We start from the raw sequence: 24,079 nt of genomic DNA, 5'->3' as shown, positions 1-24,079 counted from the left end.
CCAATTCCTGTAGTAAAAGTCCTCGGGCTTTGCCCCTCAGGCCATCAAAATCCCAATGTATATCTTATGAAGACAAGATTTTGTTTAGTTAAACGGACGAATAATTTGTATTAATTACAGCTGTTCATAGTACACACATGATACACACAAGAGTTTTCGTTTTCAGTTTCGATAGATGGAGTCGAGTGAGCGTTCGTTTTCAGAGTGAGTTCGTTTCCAGTTTCGATAACTGGAGTGGAGTGATTGGTTACATTATCTTTGAGTTGACTCTCACACGTCAACGGAAATAGTGACAGTTATTCGTAAAAAAACTCCTTTAATATTTTGCAATTGCTCAAATTCGAGCAACAGGTGCACTAGTTTATTATATTTAAATTATCCTATTCATTTAATTTGAACTTTTAAGTGGAGTATTCATTTAAAAGCCATAACTGAACAGAAAATAATAAATATTTAGGAGTGCCGTACGGCGCGCGCCGCACGAAACCGTAGGCCGGGCGCACACCTGATGCGGCACGGCACGGCACGGCGCGACGTTTTGCCTTAAGGCGCCTTATGCGACTAGATTTCTATTATTTCAAATGGGGGTGCCGCACACATCATCAGGCATGGCAAGGCACGGCAAAACAGCGCCGTACGGCGCTTTGTTCTGCCTTTTCAATTTTCGTCTTTCGGGCAAAAGGCTTGAGGCAAAACTATGTGCGCATGCGCGAGGATCGACAGCACGTTCAGCGCAGTGACAGCCCCTGTCAAAATCAGTGTGCATTTCCAACGATTAGTAATTATGATTTTTTCCGGATCTGCTCTTAGTTATGCAATGAATGGTTTCAAGTTCCTTTTTTGGTTGATGGGATGCACCCACGATTCTCTGTTAGGGAGATCATCCATTACATTCATTAGGTACCATCATTGACTATATAAACACAACAGTCAATGGTACCATTTAGCAGCGATGGCAGCAGCCTCTTCAGTCTTCTTCGCCTTCTGCATCCATTCTCACAAAATGTGTAGTACAAAGTGTCACAAAATGTACAAACAACCTCATATAACACACAGTATCTCACTTTACTGAAACCATGGGATCGACCATGTGGGTGCTCAAGTCGCCTTGCCGTGCTGTGCCGTATGCATCTCAAATCTCCATCGGGCACGGCAAGGCGAGGCAAAGACGTCTCGCCTCGCCTTGCCGTGCCGTGCTGTATCAGGTGTGCGGCCGGCCGTACTATAGTGTGAAGACACACGCTTGTCCGGCGCTGCGCCGCGCGGCGGACGCCGTACGGTGCGCGCCGCTTCGTGTGAAAGAGGCGTAAGTAATAAAAGTTGTAATCGGTAATTTGGATGATCTACGGCTACGCCTATAGTATACGCTTTATCACGGTTGAATCGCACTTACATAGGGGCTACTCTTCCAACTTTCTGAATTTCCCTCACGGTTTGGTTATTGATATTACAGACATGTATCACATATTATTATGTGTTTCTGCAGTGCAGTGTGACGGTGGCTTGTCGCGTGTGCTGACAAGAGTGACATCTCTGTCCTTTATCTAGATGGGAGTTCAAGGTCACTGCTAGAGCTACCAGTTCCCCTACACAAAACTACGAGCTACACGGCTACACCCACGCTGCAATAACGAAGCCACTGCCTGAAACTGAAACAAGTAGGTCGTGGTGGTCGGTGGCAGTGGTTTGACCTTGATACGTGACCAGGCTTACAAGCTGTCCTGCCTGATACAGTGTTGCCAACCTGGAAGTCACCCACCACTGTGATTGTGCTAGCAGTACACTATAAGACTATCTCCGGATTTTTGACTCGAGTTGCGACGACGAATACTGCCGAACGTTGAACGTAGACCACGAGCTCGCCCTTTTCGCCCAGTACACGCCCGCCCATGTTCGCCGAACATGCTTGATGGTGGATATTTTCACCGGCACTCGCCTCTGCTCGTCTACTTTGATTCGTCCCAAAAACCGACAAAAAAAGGAAGCCCAGGCGAGCACGAAAACGAATCATGGCGCGATCAGACCGAGTCCAATATCGTGTTCGCCTTCGCACGCCTCGCCGATAGTGCACTGCTAGCACAGAGTTTCTATACGATACTGAACAGAGTTGCTGACTACAGTATATTGTTTGTAACTGAGCTGATTTGTTGATTAGAGTATATTAATGATTGTTACTAAGCTGAATTGTTGATTAGAGCATTAGAACATTGATTGCTACCTTGCTACTAAGCTGATTTGTTGACTGACTTACAGTATATTGTTTGATACTGAGTTGATTTGTTGACTGACTACAGTATATTGTTTGTAACACTGAACTGGTTTGTTGATGTTGACTATTATAGTGTGTTGTTTTTGACTGAGCTCGGTTGCTGGCTACAGTTAATTGTTACTGAGCTGAGTATATTATACCCCCGCCCCAGCAAACCTGCAGACTTAAGCGAATTTCTCTATTCGCCTGATTCAATTTTTAATTAAATCTATATACAGATGATATAAGGTGTATCAAGTGCATAGGTTTGCTGCTACAGGGGGTTATTAAAGTATGTGTTTAGTGAAATATTATTACCTTAGTACAAAATAAATAAATTTGCTAAGTTTGATCAAAATATATCGATGCACAAACAAACTACAACAGTATACTGTACTTATTTTACGCGACGTATAAACCTATACAGTATATAATATATAACAATGTTCGTATAACAATTTGAACGAATAGTGTTTTTGGTCTCTAGTGACATCAAAATGGAAAAAAGTAAATCAGTCCCAGGTCAAGGTCACTACCGTGCCACCTACGGTAATAGCTTCATCCCGATAGGGAAATCCCCTAATTACATAGACCTTAATAATTGTTCGCTGGAATGCACTTACTTAACTGTAATTATTTGTTGCTGACAATAAATTACCAATATACTGTACTGTTTGAGTGCTGGCCACAAACATTCTGATAGGCAGACCTACTGATCAGGTTGCTGTTAGCTACATAGGTGAGCTGTGTAGTTTGTTATTTGTACTATAATCAACCAGGGTGATCATAATTTTGTCTTGTTATTAGCCTACAAGGGATTTTTTGTTACGAACTGGTGTATTCTATTCTGCTCGTCGTCATAAAATACTAGAATGGGTCAATGTGAGCGCGACGTGTTTGATAGTGCGTGCGTGTGTTTTTATTGTGCATGTATGTATTGACAATACGAGGGTTGGGTAGTGGTTAAAAAAAGTGAAGTTCAGTAGCCGCTGAACACAAAGGCAATGTGTGATGCAACTCAACCGCTCCACGTGGCCGTTATCTCAATTCTCAACTACTGTAGTACACTAGTACACACTCACTCCGCCACACCACTCCACTTTACTACTGCTCCTGTTGCTGGATGCTGACTGTCCATCACTATCACACAGTGCTAACCTCATTGCATCATTTGCACGTCATAAACAATGCCCGTCTTCTCCTTTGTAAAAATAACGGATTCGAAAGCGTGACAGTAGTTACTGTATTTAATATTTCATTTTAACATTGCGAGAGTAAATAATAAGAATTTAAACATATACTCCCTATTTTCTTCATTAACGTGGCATAGTTACAAACAAACGCATTATAAATTTAATTTAACTACTACTGTACCTCGTTTAGTGCCTAAACACAAATATTTTACGTAATTACGTGTTGTATAAAATTTTAGTTTTGACACGATTATTGTATTGACACTATTCATGTATATTGTGTACAAAATGAATAAACGATAATTTGATTTGAAAAACATCCACTTTAAAAAGGCGATTGGGCGATTTTACGGAGTGTCATTTTGTTCTTAAATGCAAAAGGCCAAAGTAGGATAGGAACCAGGAACGATTAGAAAACTCTTTATACACATACATCCGCAATACAATCACTATAAATAAAATCAATCACTATAATTTGTTAATTACAATAGAATTGTTCGTAGTATAAATTTAATAAAAAAAAACAACAAATTCCTTTTACTTTGTATAAACTGTAGTGTTGATACAGTACGTGGGGTGGCAATTCTGTATTAAGCGTCTCCTAGAACATTCATAGACTAGAGGATGTTCAAATGCAGATGTATGACATGTAGAACAGGCTATGTGTCAGGTCGGACAGGGTAGGAACTGGAGTCATCATGTAGGCAAAGCATGCACGTAACATTGTGATTTACAGTTTGTTTTAGCTTGCCAGCTATAATCAATAATCAATTAATTGAAATGGGGACGCCGCCTAGGTGCCTAACCCAATTATGAGTGAGTGCAAAAAGGAGTAAGAGATTCAAACCATCAAAAGCTACTGACTTTTCTCTGGATCGAACCGGCAATATTTGACTGTGGTGAGCACTATAACCATTCAACTACCAAGCCAGTTATTATTATTACCAGCACAACACACGTGTGAGGTGTAGGTAGGGTGTGGTGTATGTTGTACAACTGAACGTTACCAGAGAGTAGAGAGAGCACAGCACACGTGTGAGGTGTATGTAGGGTGTATGATGTACATCTGAACGTTACCAGAGAGTAGAGAGAGCACAACACACGTGTGAGGTGTGTGTAGGGTGTGGGGTATGTTGTACAACTGAACGTTACCAGAGAGTAGAGAGAGCACAACACACGTGTAAGGTGTATGTAGGGTGTATGATGTACATCTGAACGTTACCAGAGAGTAGAGAGAGCACAACACACGTGTGAGGTGTGTGTAGGGTGTATGTTGTACAACTGAACGTTACCAGAGAGTAGAGAGAGCACAGCGTGTGAGGTGTATGTAGGGTGTATGATGTACATCTGAACGTTACCAGAGAGTAGAGAGAGCACAACACACGTGTGAGGTGTGTGTAGGGTGTGGGGTATGTTGTACAACTGAACGTTACCAGAGAGTAGAGAGAGCACAACACACGTGTAAGGTGTATGTAGGCCGTAGGGTGTATGATGTACATCTGAACGTTACCAGAGAGTAGAGAGTGCACAACACACGTGTGAGGTGTGTGTAGGGTGTGGGGTATGTTGTACAACTGAACGTTACCAGAGAGTAGAGAGAGCACAACACACGTGTAAGGTGTGTGTAGGGTGTATGATGTACATCTGAACGTTACCAGAGAGTAGAGAGAGCACAACACACGTGTGAGGTGTATGTAGGGTGTATGATGTACATCTGAACGTTACCAGAGAGTAGAGAGAGCACAACACACGTGTGAGGTGTGTGTAGGGTGTGGGGTATGTTGTACAACTGAACGTTACCAGAGAGTAGAGAGAGCACAACACACGTGTAAGGTGTATGTAGGCCGTAGGGTGTATGATGTACATCTGAACGTTACCAGAGAGTAGAGAGAGCACAACACACGTGTAAGGTGTGTGTAGGGTGTATGATGTACATCTGAACGTTACCTGAGAGTAGAGAGAGCACAACACACGTGTGAGGTGTATGTAGGGTGTATGATGTACAACTGAACGTTACCAGAGAGTAGAGAGAGCACAACACACGTGTGAGGTGTATGTAGGGTGTATGATGTACATCTGAACGTTACCAGAGAGTAGAGAGAGCACAACACACGTGTGAGGTGTGTGTAAGGTGTGGGGTATGTTGTACAACTGAACGTTACCAGAGAGTAGAGAGAGCACAACACACGTGTAAGGTGTATGTAGGCCGTAGGGTGTATGATGTACATCTGAACGTTACCAGAGAGTAGAGAGTGCACAACACACGTGTGAGGTGTGTGTAGGGTGTGGGGTATGTTGTACAACTGAACGTTACCAGAGAGTAGAGAGAGCACAACACACGTGTAAGGTGTGTGTAGGGTGTATGATGTACATCTGAACGTTACCAGAGAGTAGAGAGAGCACAACACACGTGTGAGGTGTATGTAGGGTGTATGATGTACATCTGAACGTTACCAGAGAGTAGAGAGAGCACAACACACGTGTGAGGTGTGTGTAGGGTGTGGGGTATGTTGTACAACTGAACGTTACCAGAGAGTAGAGAGAGCACAACACACGTGTAAGGTGTATGTAGGCCGTAGGGTGTATGATGTACATCTGAACGTTACCAGAGAGTAGAGAGAGCACAACACACGTGTAAGGTGTGTGTAGGGTGTATGATGTACATCTGAACGTTACCTGAGAGTAGAGAGAGCACAACACACGTGTGAGGTGTATGTAGGGTGTATGATGTACAACTGAACGTTACCAGAGAGTAGAGAGAGCACAACACACGTGTGAGGTGTGTGTAGGGTGTATGATGTACATCTGAACGTTACCAGAGAGTGGAGAGAGCACAACACACGTGTGAGGTGTATGTAGGGTGTATGATGTACAACTGAACGTTACCAGAGAGTAGAGAGAGCACAACACACGTGTGAGGTGTGTGTAGGGTGTAGAGTTGAGGTTTGGACAGACCGGTTCTGGACCCAAGGTCTACTCTCCAGCACTGACACTCCTAGTCCTCATCCAGGGAACTGTGTCCCACTCCAACTGGGGGAATCAATACAACCACCGAGTCTGCAAACCACACCGATTGTCAATCGAACTGAATATAAGTTTTCTGTGATATAAGTTAAAGGCGGTGCACTGATTTCGAGCAAGCACTGAAGCGGCAGTAATGATCGCTAATCCCGTTCAAAAGATGAAAACCACTTTGCAACAGATCAGGGCAATTTTTTTGACACTTTAATCATCAAAATCGGTTCAAAAATGAGGGAGGAGTTCTGTTCACAAAAACAACAACAAGATCGGTAGCAGGTGAAGTAGATTCTAGTTCTTATTCTGTTTGGAAAGTACTTAAAGAAAACGGGTTACCCGTACAGTTTTCACAAAGTGCAAGCCATGTATCCCGACGATTATCCACGTCGCGTGAACAGTGCTAGATGGTTTCTACACAAAATTGTTGAAGATCCAAGATTCGTAGAAAATGTACTGTTCTCAGACGAGTCCACATTTACTCGAGATGGCATTTATAATTCCCGAAACAACCATACGTGGGCAGCTGAAAACCCCCATCCTATTGGCATGAGAAGATTCTCAATCAATGTTCGGGCTGGCATGTTGAACAACAACCTTATTGGCAAAAGGCCAGGAAATAAATAATAGTTATTTGTGTGTGTTATTTGTGTGTTGTATTGTAGTTATTGTGTTAGTTCGTTGTCATAACTACTGCGCAAAGTTCCACTTCAAAAATGTAAACGAATTGTTTTTTTACGGGACATCGAAACTAAAAAGTAAAGTAAATTTTCAGATAGCAACAATTGTTGCAATACGTCTTGCAGGTAAGCATAGTTTACCATTTTCAACTAAACTGACTCATAAAACTGTGGAAATTTGATGAGCGTTATAAATGTGCCGCTTGTATCGTAGCTACCACCACCGTTTACGTGCCGCTCAGGTTACCGCTCGCCGCTCGTATCGTACCCGGGGCCGGCGGGGCCTAAGGTATTTTTTGGATATATATATTCATCGATAGTTGCTAATCAAAAACTAATTAAATCATAGGGAGTGAGTACTGTATATGGAATTTTTCGATGCGCTGAGTTGAGATCGGAGCGGACGTTGCGGTTGTAGTAAAGAGAACAGCCACCAGACATGAGACACGACCCTGCGGCATGATTGCTACTGACTTTCACCTGGCGTGCGGATTAAGTGGTGATAAGCGCGTATAAAATTGTTATCAGCGATGGAATTTTCCACGAGAGTAGAGTGGAGTAGGTCGTTGACACCGCAAGTGTGAGTGGTGCGAGCCAGATGTGCGCTGTGAGTCATACAGCATGCATCATGCATCGGACTGCTGACTGCTGACATGTCGAGACAAGAGCTGCTACATACCGGTAATGCTAAATGTAACATTGCTGCACTACTGTCTGTACTCTGTCCCAACCGTTGTCACATGACAAGATGACAGCTCGATGTAGATACAGTAGCTAGGAAAGATCGTCACAAGGTTGCAAGATTACCAATTCCTAGCCAGCCTTCAACATGTCCATAGCGTAACAAGGCACTTAACAAGACTTAAAGAAAAATCGTGAACAGAAAGTATGGAATCACCAGAACAGCACATAGGCAAGATGACAAAATTCCAAGTTGCAAACATGCAAGACTACCCTCTTGGTCATAAAAATGTAGTTTGGGCTCGCTAGAGCTCCAGTGACAGTGTAACCTGATGACAGGTCCAGTAGATGACAAGCCACTTCCAGCCGCTGTATAATATTTGCCACAGTGGCAAGGTGCGAAGAGAAATAAATTTCACCTACAGTAGTCTGTTCTATCGATGTATATAGCCATTAGAACATAGGCGAATAGGCTAAAAACCGCCTGCTGCTGTGGCCCCGGCCTAAACGCTCATAAAAGTCATAAAAAGCGAAAACTGCTGCCAACTGTTGTACTGAAGATGTACAATCAGCTGTTGGCACTGACAGTGTTGCCAACAGAGCGGGCCGACCTGAGGAGGACATCGACCAACGACCAAGCTGTATAAGCAATTCTATTTCTGTTCTCTCTTACGTAACCACACAGATACAGCAAATTTATTATTTCCATCTTTGCTAACTTGTGCCGTTGCCTTTGTTACGTTTATCTGTTTATCGGTGAACTCTTCCCACACTCTTTATCTCTTCAAACAGTTCAAACGGGGCGAGCTTTATTCTCGTTCAGTATATAACAATAACACTAGCGGAATAGCCTACATTAGCAGATTAGAGAACATCCAGTAGTAAAACCAGGAAGTAAATATAAATACTGTAGGCCCTAAATCTAGCTACAGCAGGATCGTTCAAGAAACGGGTTGAAAAAAAACGGCGCGCAACGGCGGTGAGGCGCAGGGCTACTCTAGCCCTGGGTGAGGCGGCTATAGGGTTAAATGCTAGTTAAAGGTCAGTTAGTTTGGTATGCAGGGTGGTTGAAAAGTAACTTTTGGTACTTTAATACTTAGTAACTTGGTAACGTAACGGGGGTGCCCTTAACTTTTCAATAGTTTGAGATAGGCTAATTGAAATCAGTTTGCTGCAACCTTGTTAAAAAATGAGGGGCTACAATAATTATGGCTAATTTTCAAACATTTGCCCTTAGGAGTAGCGAAGGTAGGGGGTAGGTCAAAATGTTCAAATGGCAACAAGTATAGTCGAGTTTGGTATCGTTTTACATATCTTGGCATAACTAAACAATTGACATAGAAAACAAAAATCGGATGATGGGGGCTGAAAATTAACTTGCACCCCCGTTAACTTTTAAACCTTTTGAGATGTTTGAAATCAGTTTGCGGTAACCTGTTTGGATACGAGGTGCTAAAGAAAATAGAAATCAGACAACTAATAAGAAAATGGCAGCTAAAAATTATTAAGACAATGGTTATTAATAGTAATTTTTAACTGCCATATTGTTATTAGTGGTCCGATTTCTATTTTCTTCGTGATAATTGTTTAGTTTTGTCAAGACCAGTAAAATGATACCAAACTAGACCATAGGCTACTTCCTATTTAAACATTTTGAGCTACACCCCGCTCCCACTAAGGGCAAAATTTTCAAAATTACCCATAATTATTGTAGCCACTCATATCTTAACAGGTTGCCGCAAACCGATTTCAAATATCTCAAATAATTCAAAAGTTAAGATGCCGTGCAAGTTAATTTTCAGCCACCTTCGTGGTTATTTGGATTTGAAACGTTTTAGGACGCCATTTTGTTATTATTGGTCCGATTTTGGTTTTCTTTATGTCAATTGTTTAGTTTTGTCAAGGTCTGTAAAATGATACCAATCTCGACTCTGGGCTACTTGACATTTGAAAATTTCGAGCTACCCTCTAAGGGGAAATTTTTCAATACCAACCATAATTAATTACTGAAGCCCCTCATTTCTAAGAAGGTTGCCGCAAACCGATTTTAAATATCTCAAAAGGTTTAAAAGTTAAGCGGGGTGCAATTTACTTTTCAGCCACTATGCATAACCAACAAGGTTTAACCTTTACAAAAACAAAAGTTGCGGTCGTGTGTAATTTCAGTAGGCTATTTCAATAAGACAAATATAAAGGTATTTGCATTAGTGTTCTCTTTATTCGTACGTTTCAAAACATGGGGCTAGTTTTGTAAATGTTTATTTATTTATACGGTATACACTATTTTTACAAGAAATTACAAAGATGGCATACTCTGTGACAGATAAAAAACAATAAATATACACCTTGCCTTTCCTAATCTTAAATACAGTACTATAAGCAGCATTCAAGTTGTAGAGCTGTCCTAACAAATCTAGAAATATGCGTCATACAAACAACAATAGTTGCCTAATCATTTGTGGAGATCACTAGATTTAAATTTTACATTTTACCATTATTTTTATCCATTCACTAAAACGCCGACAGTGTTTTCAGGGTGTATTTTCAGTGTTTTGTCACTGAAAATCAGAAGATCAGTTAGTTGATTATTTATCTTATCGTTGACCTTGCTAGGCCTACTTCTTGTGTTATACACAAAACAAAGCTAACAATTATTCATAATAGTTCATTTAGCTTAGCTTAGCTTTGATCATGAAGTCTCCTTAGATCCTGATGCTTAATATATATGTTGCATGTGACGGAATCCATTGCATGTCTACTGTAGTTAAAATACAGATATCCATCTATTTGCAGGTATCAACCAAGCCAAGTCGCCAAATTAGTATGGTTAAGTTTTGAATTCTGGGGAATATCTCAATAGGGAAGTAGCTTAGTATTGCCGCAGGTGGTAACCTACAGTTGAGACCTGGGCCTGGGACCGATTCACTTTTTAGTTTTAATGTCCCCATAGGAAAAAAAAACAAATAATTCGTTTAAATTTTGAAGTAGAAATTTGCGCAGTAGTTACACAAATAACTATTTACTAACTCACGACTAAACTGAAACATTATTCATTACCATTGTTTTAGTCTACCTCACGGGTTAGTTATAACAAAATGACATCCATTTTGAGAGACAAACTTTTTTTTGTCGGGCACAGCGTGAGGTTGGACTTGTGTTTATTATATCAACGCCAAACGGTCATAGGTTTTTGGAGTCTTATTTATAGGGCCTACTATGTATTTTGAATGCTTACCACAGTTAGTAGCCTACATGTTTTGTTGTCGTTTCAGGTGTATAAACTAATTTAAACTTAATTAATCTGGCGGTTAACGTTAAACACCAATCTTTATTCAAAAGATTAGTGTTTACTTAACTAAAAATATGCCTATTAAAAAGCTTGGCAAGAGTAAGTTTACTACTTTAATAACAGATAAGTAAAACCAAAACTTACCTAACAAGTTCAAAGCGATCGAGCAACATTATTTAACCACAAAATAACCAATAAATAACTAATTGAATGGGGAAATCGTCATAGACACTTCTTAATTGAGTTTTCGTTTCCATGTGGTCCTGTAAGTCTTAGGATCATAATTTTATCCTTCTGTATTTTATTTTTGTCCGTGTATATCTACACGTATAATTAACTAAATAAGGAACTTAATTAAGGAATCAAAGAATGCAATCAAATATGTCACGAGACAGTTAGTTAATTTGTAGATAAAAGCCGTACATCGTCGGTCTATACATTGACACAGAACTAACTTTTTTAAGTTAACTTGTCATTATAAAACCCCCTCTAAGTAATTAATCTTGGAGTAAATAGAAAGTAAAACTTTTTAGTTTGACTTAGTTGATAAAGCATGTTTGACTGTGTCAACAGTAAATTATGAACATATCTAATAAACAAAGCCCAACTTATTTATGGTTTTATAGGCCTAAGTTATTATATTACTGAGATAGGCTACATCCTATGAATGTAAATTGAGTGATCTATTGAACCGATGAACTGCAAGTTTTTTGGCCTTATCGCTCTAAATAATGAGTCTGAAAAAACCAAAAGCCTATACAACTCGGATGAACTGCACCCACTCAAAATTTCACAAATTTGGTCTAACCTTAAACTTTGTCAAATATTCGATTCAAAATTAATTAGCTAACAATGTCATGAGCAGCCTTATCTAAAAATAGAGGCCAACACTAAAATTTGATAATTCATCCTCTAAGTAATTAATCTTGGAGTAAATAGAAAGTAAAACTTTTTAGTTTGACTTAGTTGATAAAGCATGTTTGACTGTGTCAACAGTAAATTATGAACATATCCAATCCAATAAACAAAGCCCAACTTATTTATGGTTTTATAGGCCTAAGTTATTATATTACTGAGATAGGCTACATCCTATGAACGTAAATTGATTGATCTATTGAACCGATGAACTACAAGTTTTTTGGCCTTATCGCTCTAAATAATGAGTCTGAAAAAAACCAAAAGCCTATACAACTCGGATGAACTGCACCCACTCAAAATTTCACAAATTTGGTCTAACCTTAAACTTTGTCAAATATTCGATTCAAAATTAATTAGCTAACAATGTCATGAGCAGCCTTATCTAAAAATAGAGGCCAACACTAAAATTTGATAATTCATCCTCTAAGTAATTAATCTTGGAGTAAATAGAAAGTAAAACTTTTTAGTTTGACTTAGGCCCGATTTCACCAAACTCTTAAACCGCCGTTAAACCATGTTCTAACTGCAGTTAACTCTTAACTGACGAAATCGGATTTCACCACCCGCCGTTAGAGCTAGTTTAAAGACTAAACCGTCGTTAGATAATTAACTGCCCAATTTTGACCGGTTAACTTCTTTAATCCTTCGTTAAGGAAATATCAGATGTATTTAAGGTTAAAGTTTATATGGAAAAGCCAAATGGTAGAAGAGAATACGAAACGAATTTGCTTTAGAAAGTGGTTGGGTGATTGCGATGAAGAGTAGCCTATGTTGTTTGCCGAACTAGGTGGATAAGATAAAGGGTTAATAATTTTAATAACAAAGATGAAATTGATTTTATTATTAGATATGAACCATCAAAACGTTTAGCCTTTTTCTTTAGGAAATAGGCTATCCATTGCATTGCTTTAGGTTATCCCACAAGGTTTTTAGTTCAGGCGTAAGTTATATCTGTGATCAGCGACCGCATTGGACTGATTTTCGATCAAGAGCCGTACTCTTTTATCCCGGCTAAAAAGAGTGTCCCGGCTCTTCTACCAACATTATCAAATTTATTATTTCATTGCTCGAAAAAAAGGCTGCCTTTTCCTTCTCCCGGCTTTGGGTAACCCTAACCCAACGTTCAAACAATTGTTTTGCGTTCGGTCAGACCACAGACGTAATTAAAGCAAAATCTAAACCTATTCTGCTAGTATTTTATAGAAAATGATTATTTTGGTGTTATCTTTATTGTGTCTCGTTCTTGTAATTCTTTTGGCTCCAGTTTTTTTCACTACTTCAAATGTACCAAACTGGTTAGTGGACAAACAGAATATTGAACAACCCTAACCCTGTAAAAAGTTGGATTGATGAGTCTTGACTTGACCGCAAAACTCAACCAATTTGTTCCTCGAATAAGTTTGATCAACATTGCCTTGCCTTTATTTACTAATGTTATTTTTTTTGTATTTATTCTTGCTCTCTATTGTTATTTTGCTCAGAATCTATTGTATTCCTGTAAGCTTGCTGTCTCCAGTTTTGTTTTCACTACCTCATAGACTAGACACTGATCACTGAGCTCAGTGACACTGATCTATTTTCTAGGTTATGTTTACGTTTACTTGCTCCCGTAACAGCCCGGTATTATGACAGTTCACTGCCACCGCCACCTGGATTTTACTCTAAACTCTCGTTTATAAAACCAGCGTCAGTTTTGACGCGTTTTCGTTGGTGAAACCAGATTTCCTTAACTGTGGTTTAAATCATCGGTTAGTTTTAACCGAAGTTTAACTAAACCATCGTTAGAGAGAATTTGGTGAAATCGGGCCTTAGTTGATAAAGCATGTTTGACTGTGTCAACAGTAAATTATGAACATATCCAATAAACAAAGCCCAACTTATTTATGGTTTTATAGGCCTAAGTTATTATATTACTGAGATAGGCTACATCCTATGCACGTAAAACTGCCAATAAACCAGCATTAAGCTATGACGTCAGCGTCAGATCAGTAGATCAAGAAGGCCGTGGCTGAAAAACTTCCTAACCTCAAAATGCGTTTTTCACTATAAAATGTAAAACATATACCTTTTAGGCAGATTCAGAGTGTTTTTTATACAAAATACAAATTTTTTATAACTGAGGTGATTAAATGAAGTATAATAACCACTAATAACACTTGTTTCTATACCATAATTGTATCACGCAATGTACTCCCACGTGCAAAGATAGTATAAAAACCTGAGCTAGTAAAAGCAATATTCTGCAAAAACGGTTTATACGATTTTGGTAATTTTTATGTAGTATGATTATAAGTATTTAAGCAACCTGAGAAATAATTTGCAATCCCATACCATGGTTATGATGGGTTCTACAACAGGTAGAAGTTGGGCTAGTTCATTTCTAGGCTATACTGATTTGACGAATTAGTTAAAAATGTATATCTCAAAAACCTTTTACAACATATTGATGAATCTTATGTGGTATGATCATAATGTCATAAACTACCTGAGAAATAAATTGCATTACCATACCATGGTTATGATGGGTTCTACAACAGGTAGAAGTTGGGCTAGTTCATTTCTAGGCTATACTGATTTGACGAATTAGTTAAAAATGTATATCTCAAAAACCTTTTACAACATATTGATGAATCTTATGTGGTATGATCATAATGTCATAAACTACCTGAGAAATAAATTGCATTACCATACCATGGTTATGATGGGTTCTACAACAGGTAGAAGTTGGGCTAGTTCATTTCTAGGCTATACTGATTTGACGAATTAGTTAAAAATTTATATCTCAAAAACCTTTTACAACATATTGATGAATCTTATGTAGTATGATCATAATGTCATAAACTACCTGAGAAATAAATTGCATTACCATACCATGGTTATGATGGGTTCTACAACAGGTAGAAGTTGGGCTAGTTCATTTCTAGGCTATACTGATTTGACGAATTAGTTAAAAATTTATATCTCAAAAACCGTTTACAACATATTGATGAATCTTATGTGGTATGATCATAATGTCATAAACTACCTGTGAAATAAATTGCATTACCACACCATGGTTATGATAGGTTCTACAACAGGTAGAAGTTGGGCTAGTTCATTTCTAGGCTACTGATTTGCCGATATAGTTAAAAAATTATATCTCGAAAACCGTTTACAAGATTTTTATGATTTTTATGTAGTATGATCATAATGTCTTACTCTAACTGAGAAATAAATTGCATTTCCATACCATGGTTATGATGGAATCTATAAGTGGTAGAAGTTGTGCCTGTTCATTTCAAGGCATCTGATCTGCCGATTTAGTTAAAAATGTATATCTCAAAAATCGTTTAAACAATTTTATTGATTTTTATGTAGTATGATCATCATGTTTTAAGCTACCTGAGAAATAAATTGCATTCCCATACCATTGTTATGATGGTTTCTATAAGAGGTAGAAGTTGGGCCTGTTCATTTCTAGGCTACTGACTTGCCGATTCAGTTAAAATTTTGTATATCTCAAAAATCGTTTAAACGATTTTAATCATTTTTATGTAGTATGATCATAATGTATTAAGCTACCTGTAAAATAAATTGCATTCTCATACCATTCTTATGACGGGTTCTATAAGAGGTAGAAGTTGGGCCTGTTCATTCCTAGGTTACTGATTGGCCGATATAGTTAAAAATTTATATCTCGAAAACCGTTTACAAGATGATCATAATGTCTTACTCTAACTGAGAAATAAATTGCATTTCCATACTATGGTTATGATGGAATCTATAAGTGGTAGAAGTTGTGCCTGTACATTTCAAGGCAACTGATCTGCCGATTTAGTTAAAAATGTATATCTCAAAAATCGTTTAAAAAATTTTAATGATTTTTATGTAGTATGATCATCATGTTTTAAGCTACCTTAGAAATAAATTGCATTCCCATACCATTGTTATGATGGTTTCTATAAGAGGTAGAAGTTGGGCCTGTTCATTCCTAGGATACTGACTTGCCGATTCAGTTAAAATTGTATATCTCAAAAATCGTTTAAACGATTTTAATCATTTTTATGTAGTATAATCATCATGTTTTAAGCTACCTGAGAAATAAATTGCATTACCATACCATGGTTATGATGGGTTCTACAACAGGTAGAAGTTGGGCTAGTTCATTTCTAGGCTATACTGATTTGACGAATTAGTTAAAAATTTATATCTCAAAAACCTTTTACAACATATTGATGAATCTTATGTGGTATGATCATAATGTCATAAACTACCTGTGAAATAAATTGCATTACCATACCATGGTTATGATAGGTTCTACAACAGGTTGAAGTTGGGCTAGTTCATTTCTAGGCTACTGATTTGCCGATATAGTTAAAAAATTATATCTCGAAAACCGTTTACAAGATTTTTATGATTTTTATGTAGTATGATCATAATGTCTTACTCTAACTGAGAAATAAATTGCATTTCCATACCATGGTTATGATGGAATCTATAAGTGGTAGAAGTTGTGCCTGTTCATTTCAAGGCATCTGATCTGCCGATTTAGTTAAAAATGTATATCTCAAAAATCGTTTAAACAATTTTATTGATTTTTATGTAGTATGATCATCATGTTTTAAGCTACCTGAGAAATAAATTGCAATTCCATACCATTGTTATGATGGTTTGTATAAGGGGTAGAAGTTGGGCCTGTTCATTGTTAGGTTACTGATTGACCGATTAAGATCAAAATTTATATCTCAAAAACCGTTTACACGATTTTAATGATTTGTGTGTAGTATTATTATAATGTCTTTAGCTACCTGTGAAATGAATTGCAATCCCATACCATGGTTATGATGGGTTCAACAACAGGGAGAAGTTGGGCTAGTTCATTTTTAGGCTATACTGATTTGACGAATTAGTCAAAAATTTATATCTCAAAAACCGTTTACACCATATTGATGAATCTTATGTGGTATGATCATAATGTCACAACCTACCTGTGAAATAAATTGCATTACCATACCATGGTTATGATGGGTTCTACAACAGGTAGAAGTTGGGCTAGTTCATTTCTAGGCTATACTGATTTGACGAATTAGTTAAAAATTTATATCTCAAAAACCGTTTACACCATATTGATGAATCTTATGTGGTATGATCATAATGTCATAACCTACCTGTGAAATAAATTGCATTACCATACCATGGTTATGATGGGTTCTATAACAGGTAGAAGTTGGGCTAGTTCATTTCTAGGCTACTGATTTGCTGATTTAGTTAAAAATTTGTATCTAAAAAACCGTTTACACCATATTGATGAATCTTATGTGGTATGATCATAATGTCATAACCTACCTGTAAAATAAATTGCATTCCCATACCATGGCTTTGATGGTTTCTATTAGATGTAGATTACTGAAACTAACTTAACTGTGCCTCCTGTACCGGCTCCATTGTAGGCTACTGCGCTTGTATGTCTGTTCTGTTTATTGAGTACATCGTACACAAACCTGCACCTGTTGGGAGTAGAAGTTCGACCTGCTCCCTATCAATTGACCTACCAGTTAAGACCTCGCCTACCAATTGAAGAGAACCTCACCCTCACCTAGCATGTTCAAGACAATACTTTCATCCGAATGGCTACTCCTGCATACATTAAGATGGATACAGTATAAGTTTCATATAAAAATAAAATTAATATTTCAAAAAGTATGATAATAAGTACTCAAGATAAACGATAAATAAATGGCATTCCCATACGATGGTTATGATGGTGTCTTTAACAGGCAGACATTCGGGCTGTTAACGATTTAACAATTCAGTTAACAAATCGTTAATTAAAATGAGTGGAGTAAGTATACCATCCATAACTAAGGCAGAGTCTAATATATATATTTTTATAACTTTATGTTAGTAAAGTGGTACATAAGCATGGTGGGTGTGATAAATGTTTGAATTTTCGTTTTGGCTTGTAATAAAGTGTTATGTTTGCTTTTCATTTTTTTAGATTGTTGCCTCCTCTTCTCCTACAGATTCTCCTTACCTCACCATATAGTTTTATCATTGGGTCATTTGACTTTAAATATTTAAGCTTAAAATACAAATTAGATGCTAAAATATACACTACAAACAAAAGGAACATAAATTAGATGTAACAAAACAAAATACAAACCAAAGGAGCATAAATTTGTTTTAATAAATCAAACTAACTTAGTAAGGATACAAAATAAACATTAACTTTTGAAACAAATCAAATAAACTTTTGAAATATAATGATATAAATAAAATATAAGAGGCATAAATAATAAATAATTTTTTTTTATTAAAATATAATAACTAGGTATGGCCGATTGTCGATTGTGCAATCGATAGTATCGATTGTTTTTAACAATCGATTATAATCCGGTGGCACGACGCCGTGGTTTGGCGGGGGCACGAATACTAGAAAAGACCCGGTATGGATCATAAACATAAACAAATTACGTTTATGGCCCGAAAGTAAACAAAACCATTGTTAATTAATGCTATTATTATAGGGGTTTTGTTTACTTTTGGGCCAAAAACTTCATTTGTTTATGTTTATGATCCATACCGGTATTTTAGTGTTGGTGTTCCTGTTGGGAAGGTCTCATTCTCTAACCTAACAATCTAACATAGTTGTTTAGTTGCGTTGTTCTTTATGTTATTCTTAACTATCTACCCAGTACCCCAGTACCTAACCTACACTGTGGTCTTATTTGTGCCTTAGCGCTAGATATTAATTAGTAAATATGTAAAGTATTATTTTAAGAAATTAATTGTGAGAGAATTATTAGTGTTAGTTAATTTATTAGCTAGACATAATGTAAGAACATGAGACATGAGTAAGAAGACTAAAAAAGTCTAAAAAGTCTAAAAGTCTAAAAAAAACTATCGACAATCAGCCATCCCTAATAATAATAACCAGGGCCGCCGAGAGGGTGAGCAAAAAATGTAGTTTTGTTTGTAAAAAAAATTCAAACAACAAAAATAACACTATGCAACTATTATTGGATTGTTTTCAATTGTATTTTTAAATTATTGGGTGGTTTTGTAATATTAAAATAGTTTTGTGTTAAAAAAACTAACTTCTACCGCATACAGAAACCATCATAAGCATTGAATGGGTTCTACCTGTTATAGAACCCATCATAATCATGGTATGGGAATGCAATTTATTTCTCAGGTAGCTTAAAACATGATGATTATACTACATAAAAATCATTAAAATTGTTTAAACGATTTTTGATATATACATTTTTAACTAATTCGGCAGATCAGATGCCTTGAAATGAACAGGCACAACTTCTACCACTTATAGATTCCATCATAACCATGGTATGGAAATGCAATTTATTTCTCAGTTAGAGTAAGACATTATGATCCTACTTCATAAAAATCATAAAAATCTTGTAAACGGTTTTCAAGATATAAATTTTTAACTATATCGGCCAATCAGTAACCTAGGAATGAACAGGCCCAACTTCTACCTCTTATAGAAACCGTCATAAAAATGGTATGGGAATGCAATTTTTTTTACAGGTAGCTTAATACATTATGATTATACTACATAAAAATGATTAAAATCGTTTAAACGATTTTTGAGATATACAAAATTTTAACTGAATCGGCAAGTCAGTAGCCTAGAAATGAACAGGCCCAACTTCTACCTCTTATAGAAACCATCATAACAATGGTATGGGAATGCAATTTATTTCTTAGGTAGCTTAAAACATGATGATCATACTACATAAAAATCAATAAAATTGTTTAAACGATTTTTGAGATATACATTTTTAACTAAATCGGCAGATCAGATGCCTTGAAATGAACAGGCAAAACTTCTACCACTTATAGATTCCATCATAACCATGGTATGGAAATGCAATTTATTTCTCAGTTAGAGTAAGACATTATGATCCTACTACATAAAAATCATAAAAATCTTGTAAACGGTTTTCGAGATATAAATTTTTAACTATATCGGCAAATCAGTAGCCTAGAAATGAACTAGCCCAACTTCTACCTGTTGTAGAACCTATCATAACCATGGTATGGTAATGCAATTTATTTCACAGGTAGTTTATAACATTATGTTCATACCACATAAGATTCATCAATATGGTGTAAACGGTTTTTGAGATATAAATTTTTAACTAATTCGTCAAATCAGTATAGCCTAAAAATGAACTAGCCCAACTTCTCCCTGTTGTTGAACCCATCATAACCATGGTATGGGATTGCAATTCATTTCACAGGTAGCTAAAGACATTATAATAATACTACATACAAATCATTAAAATCGTGTAAACGGTTTTTGAGATATAAATTTTGATCTTAATCGGTCAATCAGTAACCTAACAATGAACAGGCCCAACTTCTACCCCTTAGGTCATGGTATGGAATTGCAATTTATTTCCCAGGTAGCTTAAAACATGATGATCATACTACATAAAAATCAATAAAATTGTTTAAACGATTTTTGAGATATACATTTTTAACTAAATCGGCAGATCAGATGCCTTGAAATGAACAGGCACAACTTCTACCACTTATAGATTCCATCATAACCATGGTATGGAAATGCAATTTATTTCTCAGTTAGAGTAAGACATTATGATCCTACTACATAAAAATCATAAAAATCTTGTAAACGGTTTTCGAGATATAAATTTTTAACTATATCGGCAAATCAGTAGCCTAGAAATGAACTAGCCCAACTTCTACCTGTTGTAGAACCTATCATAACCATGGTATGGTAATGCAATTTATTTCACAGGTAGTATATGACATTATGATCATACCACATAAGATTCATCAATATGTTGTAAAAGGTTTTTGAGATATAAATTTTTAACTAATTCGTCAAATCAGAATAGCCTAGAAATGAACTAGCCCAACTTCTACCTGTTGTAGAACCCATCATAACCATGGTATGGTAATGCAATTTATTTCTCAGGTAGCTTAAAACATGATGATTATACTACATAAAAATGATTAAAATCGTTTAAACGATTTTTGAGATATACAATTTTAACTGAATCGGCAAGTCAGTAGTCTAGAAATGAACAGGCCCAACTTCTTCCTCTTATAGAACCCGTCATAAGAATGGTATGGGAATGCAATTTATTTCTCATGTAGCTTAAAACATGATGATCATACTACATAAAAATGATTAAAATCGCTTAAACGATTTTTGAGATATAAATTTTTAACTAAATCGGCAGATCAGATGCCTTGAAATGAACAGGCACAACTTCTACCACTTATAGATTCCATCATAACCATGGTATGGAAATGCAATTTATTTCTCAGTTAGAGTAAGACATTATGATCCTACTACATAAAAATCATTAAAATCTTGTAAACGGTTTTCGAGATATAAATTTGTAACTGTATCGGCCAATCAGTAACCTAGGAATGAACAGGCCCAACTTCTACCTCTTATAGAAACCGTCATAAGAATGGTATGGGAATGCAATTTATTTCTCAGGTAGCTTAAAACATGATGATCATACTACATAAAAATGATTAAAATCGTTTAAACGATTTTTGAGATATAAATTTTTAACTGATTCGGCCAATCAGTAACCTAGTAATGAACAGGCCCAACTTCTACCTCTTATAGAAACCATCATAACAATGGTATGGGAATGCAATTTATTTCTCATGTAGCTTAAAACATGATGATCATACTACATAAAAATCATTAAAATTGTTTAAACGATTTTTGAGATATACATTTTTAACTAAATCGGCAGATCAGTTGCCTTGAAATGAACAGGCACAACTTCTACCACTTATAGATTCCATCATAACCATGGTATGGAAATGCAATTTATTTCTCAGTTAGAGTAAGACATTATGATCCTACTACATAAAAATCATTAAAATCTTGTAAACGGTTTTCGAGATATAAATTTTTAACTATATCGGCCAATCAGTAACCTAGGAATGACAGGCCCAACTTCTACCTCTTATAGAAACCGTCATAAGAATGGTATGGGAATGCAATTTATTTTACAGGTAGCTTAAGACATTATGATCATACTACATAAAAATGATTAAAATCGTTTAAACGATTTTTGAGATATTCATTTTTAACTAAATCTGCAAATCAGTTGCCTTGAAATGAACAGGCACAACTTCTACCACTTATAGAAACCATCATAAGCATGGTATGGGAATGCAATTTATTTCTCAGGTTGCTTAAGTACTTATAATTATACTACATAAAAATTATCAAAATCTTATAAACCGTTTTTGAAGATTTATGTTTTTACTAGCTCAGGTTTTTATACTATCTTCGCACGTGGGAGTACATTGCGTGATACAATTATGGTATAGAAACAAGTGTTTTTGTGGTTAATATACTTTATTTAGACACCTCAGTTACATATAAATGGTACATTAGTAAAACAAACACTTTAAAACTGCTCAAAACGTATGATTTAAACATAAAATGTTTTTGAGGTTAGGAAGTTTTGACACGTGAAACATGTGTTTGAGGTTAGGACGTTTTGATACATGAAATTGAGGTTAGGAAGTTTTGATGCCACGGCCTTCTTGATCTACTGATCTGACGGTGACGTCATAGCTTAATGTTGGTTTATTGGCAGTTTCACAGACATCTACATCCTATGAATGTAAATTGATTGATCTATTGAACCGATGAACTGCAAGTTTTTTGGCCTTATCGCTCTAAATAATGAGTCTGAAAAAACCAAAAGCCTATACAACTCGGATGAACTGCACCCACTCAAAATTTCATAAATTTGGTCTAACCTTAAACTTTGTCAAATATTCGATTCAAAATTAATTAGCTGACAATGTCATGAGCAGCCTTATCTAAAAATAGAGGCCAACACTAAAATTTGATAATTCATCAGCGGGGGACTGACCCTCCTCCCCAAATAGCCATCATACAACCCTTAATAAATGTATACTTAAGTAAACAAACTTACATCCCTCGAACGAGGCGGTCCAAAGAAACTTATAAGCTTATGCTTAGCTTAGCTAGCTAGGCCACTGTCTAAACTTAATAAATACTATGGATTCTGCGCAACTAAGTAATCTATAGGTTGGATTGTTTGGTACTGTACTGCGTACTGAAGTAATCTCACTGCTATGACTACATGCAAGACGGTGTAACTGGGTTACTCACATCTTGAGGTGGCTGGTGGTGACCCATGTCCTCAGGGGTAGCGGCGCCGGACGAGTCGTCCGGTTTGGCACTGGGGATGGGAATGGTTAGGCCGTTAATGGTCACTCCAAGGAAACACACAGACACTACCTGAATCCGAAATTGGCTAATTGAAAAAAATACGTCCTTTCAAACATGTAACTCGACTAGATGACGCGCGTTGGGCGCCGAACTCTCGAACCTACTGATCCAAGCTTCGACCCGAACCTGACTGAACGGAGGCGAGCGATCATATGGTTGCGGTCGATGGCGGCGGGTGAGTGGGGGAAAGTAGCTGCGCGCTTATTGGCTGACAAGGCGCAGTTTCATCACCTGACTCGTCTCTTGGCAACGGCGGCTACACACTACACACACACACATGCACCGGCCCGGCGGCCGTGTTTTGTTTTGTGAGCTGTCTGCTGTCACTTACGTCAAAACGAACTGTCAAAGTCAAAGTAGCATTTTAAAAATTTGTAGAATTACAGTAGTAGCAATAATACAACTTATTAAGTTTTTACTACAGTTTGTGTTCATTATCTCTAATAATGAACAGATTATTAACTGTGGTAAATCACTAAAACCTGTATAAATACTGTAACTTGCAATATAAATTTTATTGCAGCTGCTGTTTGTAAACAGGTGACTTCGATGAAAGGATAATTGCGTTCTCTAATTTGGACACAAGAACTTTAAAAGAAGTTCAGTCGCGCAAAGTTGCTCACACCAGTAAAACAAAGTTATCACTTTGTTTTATAAAAATGTTTTATAACTCCAGTGGCTCTGGAGTTTCCCATGTTAACCTTATGATTTTTCATATTTAAAAGGAATTGATGAAGCTTAACAGCTGTTTCAATTAAACAAGTTGGTTCTGATCTATGATGT

General features: G+C 36.9%; 1 protein-coding gene across 1 annotated transcript in view; it reads right to left on the bottom strand.

Moving 5' to 3' along the window:
• Nucleotides 1-23,443, bottom strand: part of LOC128986251 (sestrin homolog) — a 58,932-nt gene extending 35,489 nt beyond the window's left edge. Inside the window, exon 1 of the mRNA XM_054406508.1 lies at nucleotides 23,177-23,443. Within this exon, the coding sequence (XP_054262483.1) occupies nucleotides 23,177-23,203 (27 nt within the window). The 5' untranslated portion in view covers nucleotides 23,204-23,443. The remainder of the gene's footprint in view (nucleotides 1-23,176) is intronic.
• Between the last annotated feature and the right edge of the window lie 636 nt (nucleotides 23,444-24,079).

Source organism: Macrosteles quadrilineatus, unplaced genomic scaffold, assembly GCF_028750875.1.
Source record: "Macrosteles quadrilineatus isolate MER2022 unplaced genomic scaffold, UCM_ALF_1.0 Scaffold_2__2_contigs__length_208266976, whole genome shotgun sequence".
NCBI lineage: Eukaryota > Metazoa > Arthropoda > Insecta > Hemiptera > Cicadellidae > Macrosteles > Macrosteles quadrilineatus.
Note: the sequence above shows the minus strand (reverse complement) of the source record. Positions and strands in the feature narration are given on the sequence as shown.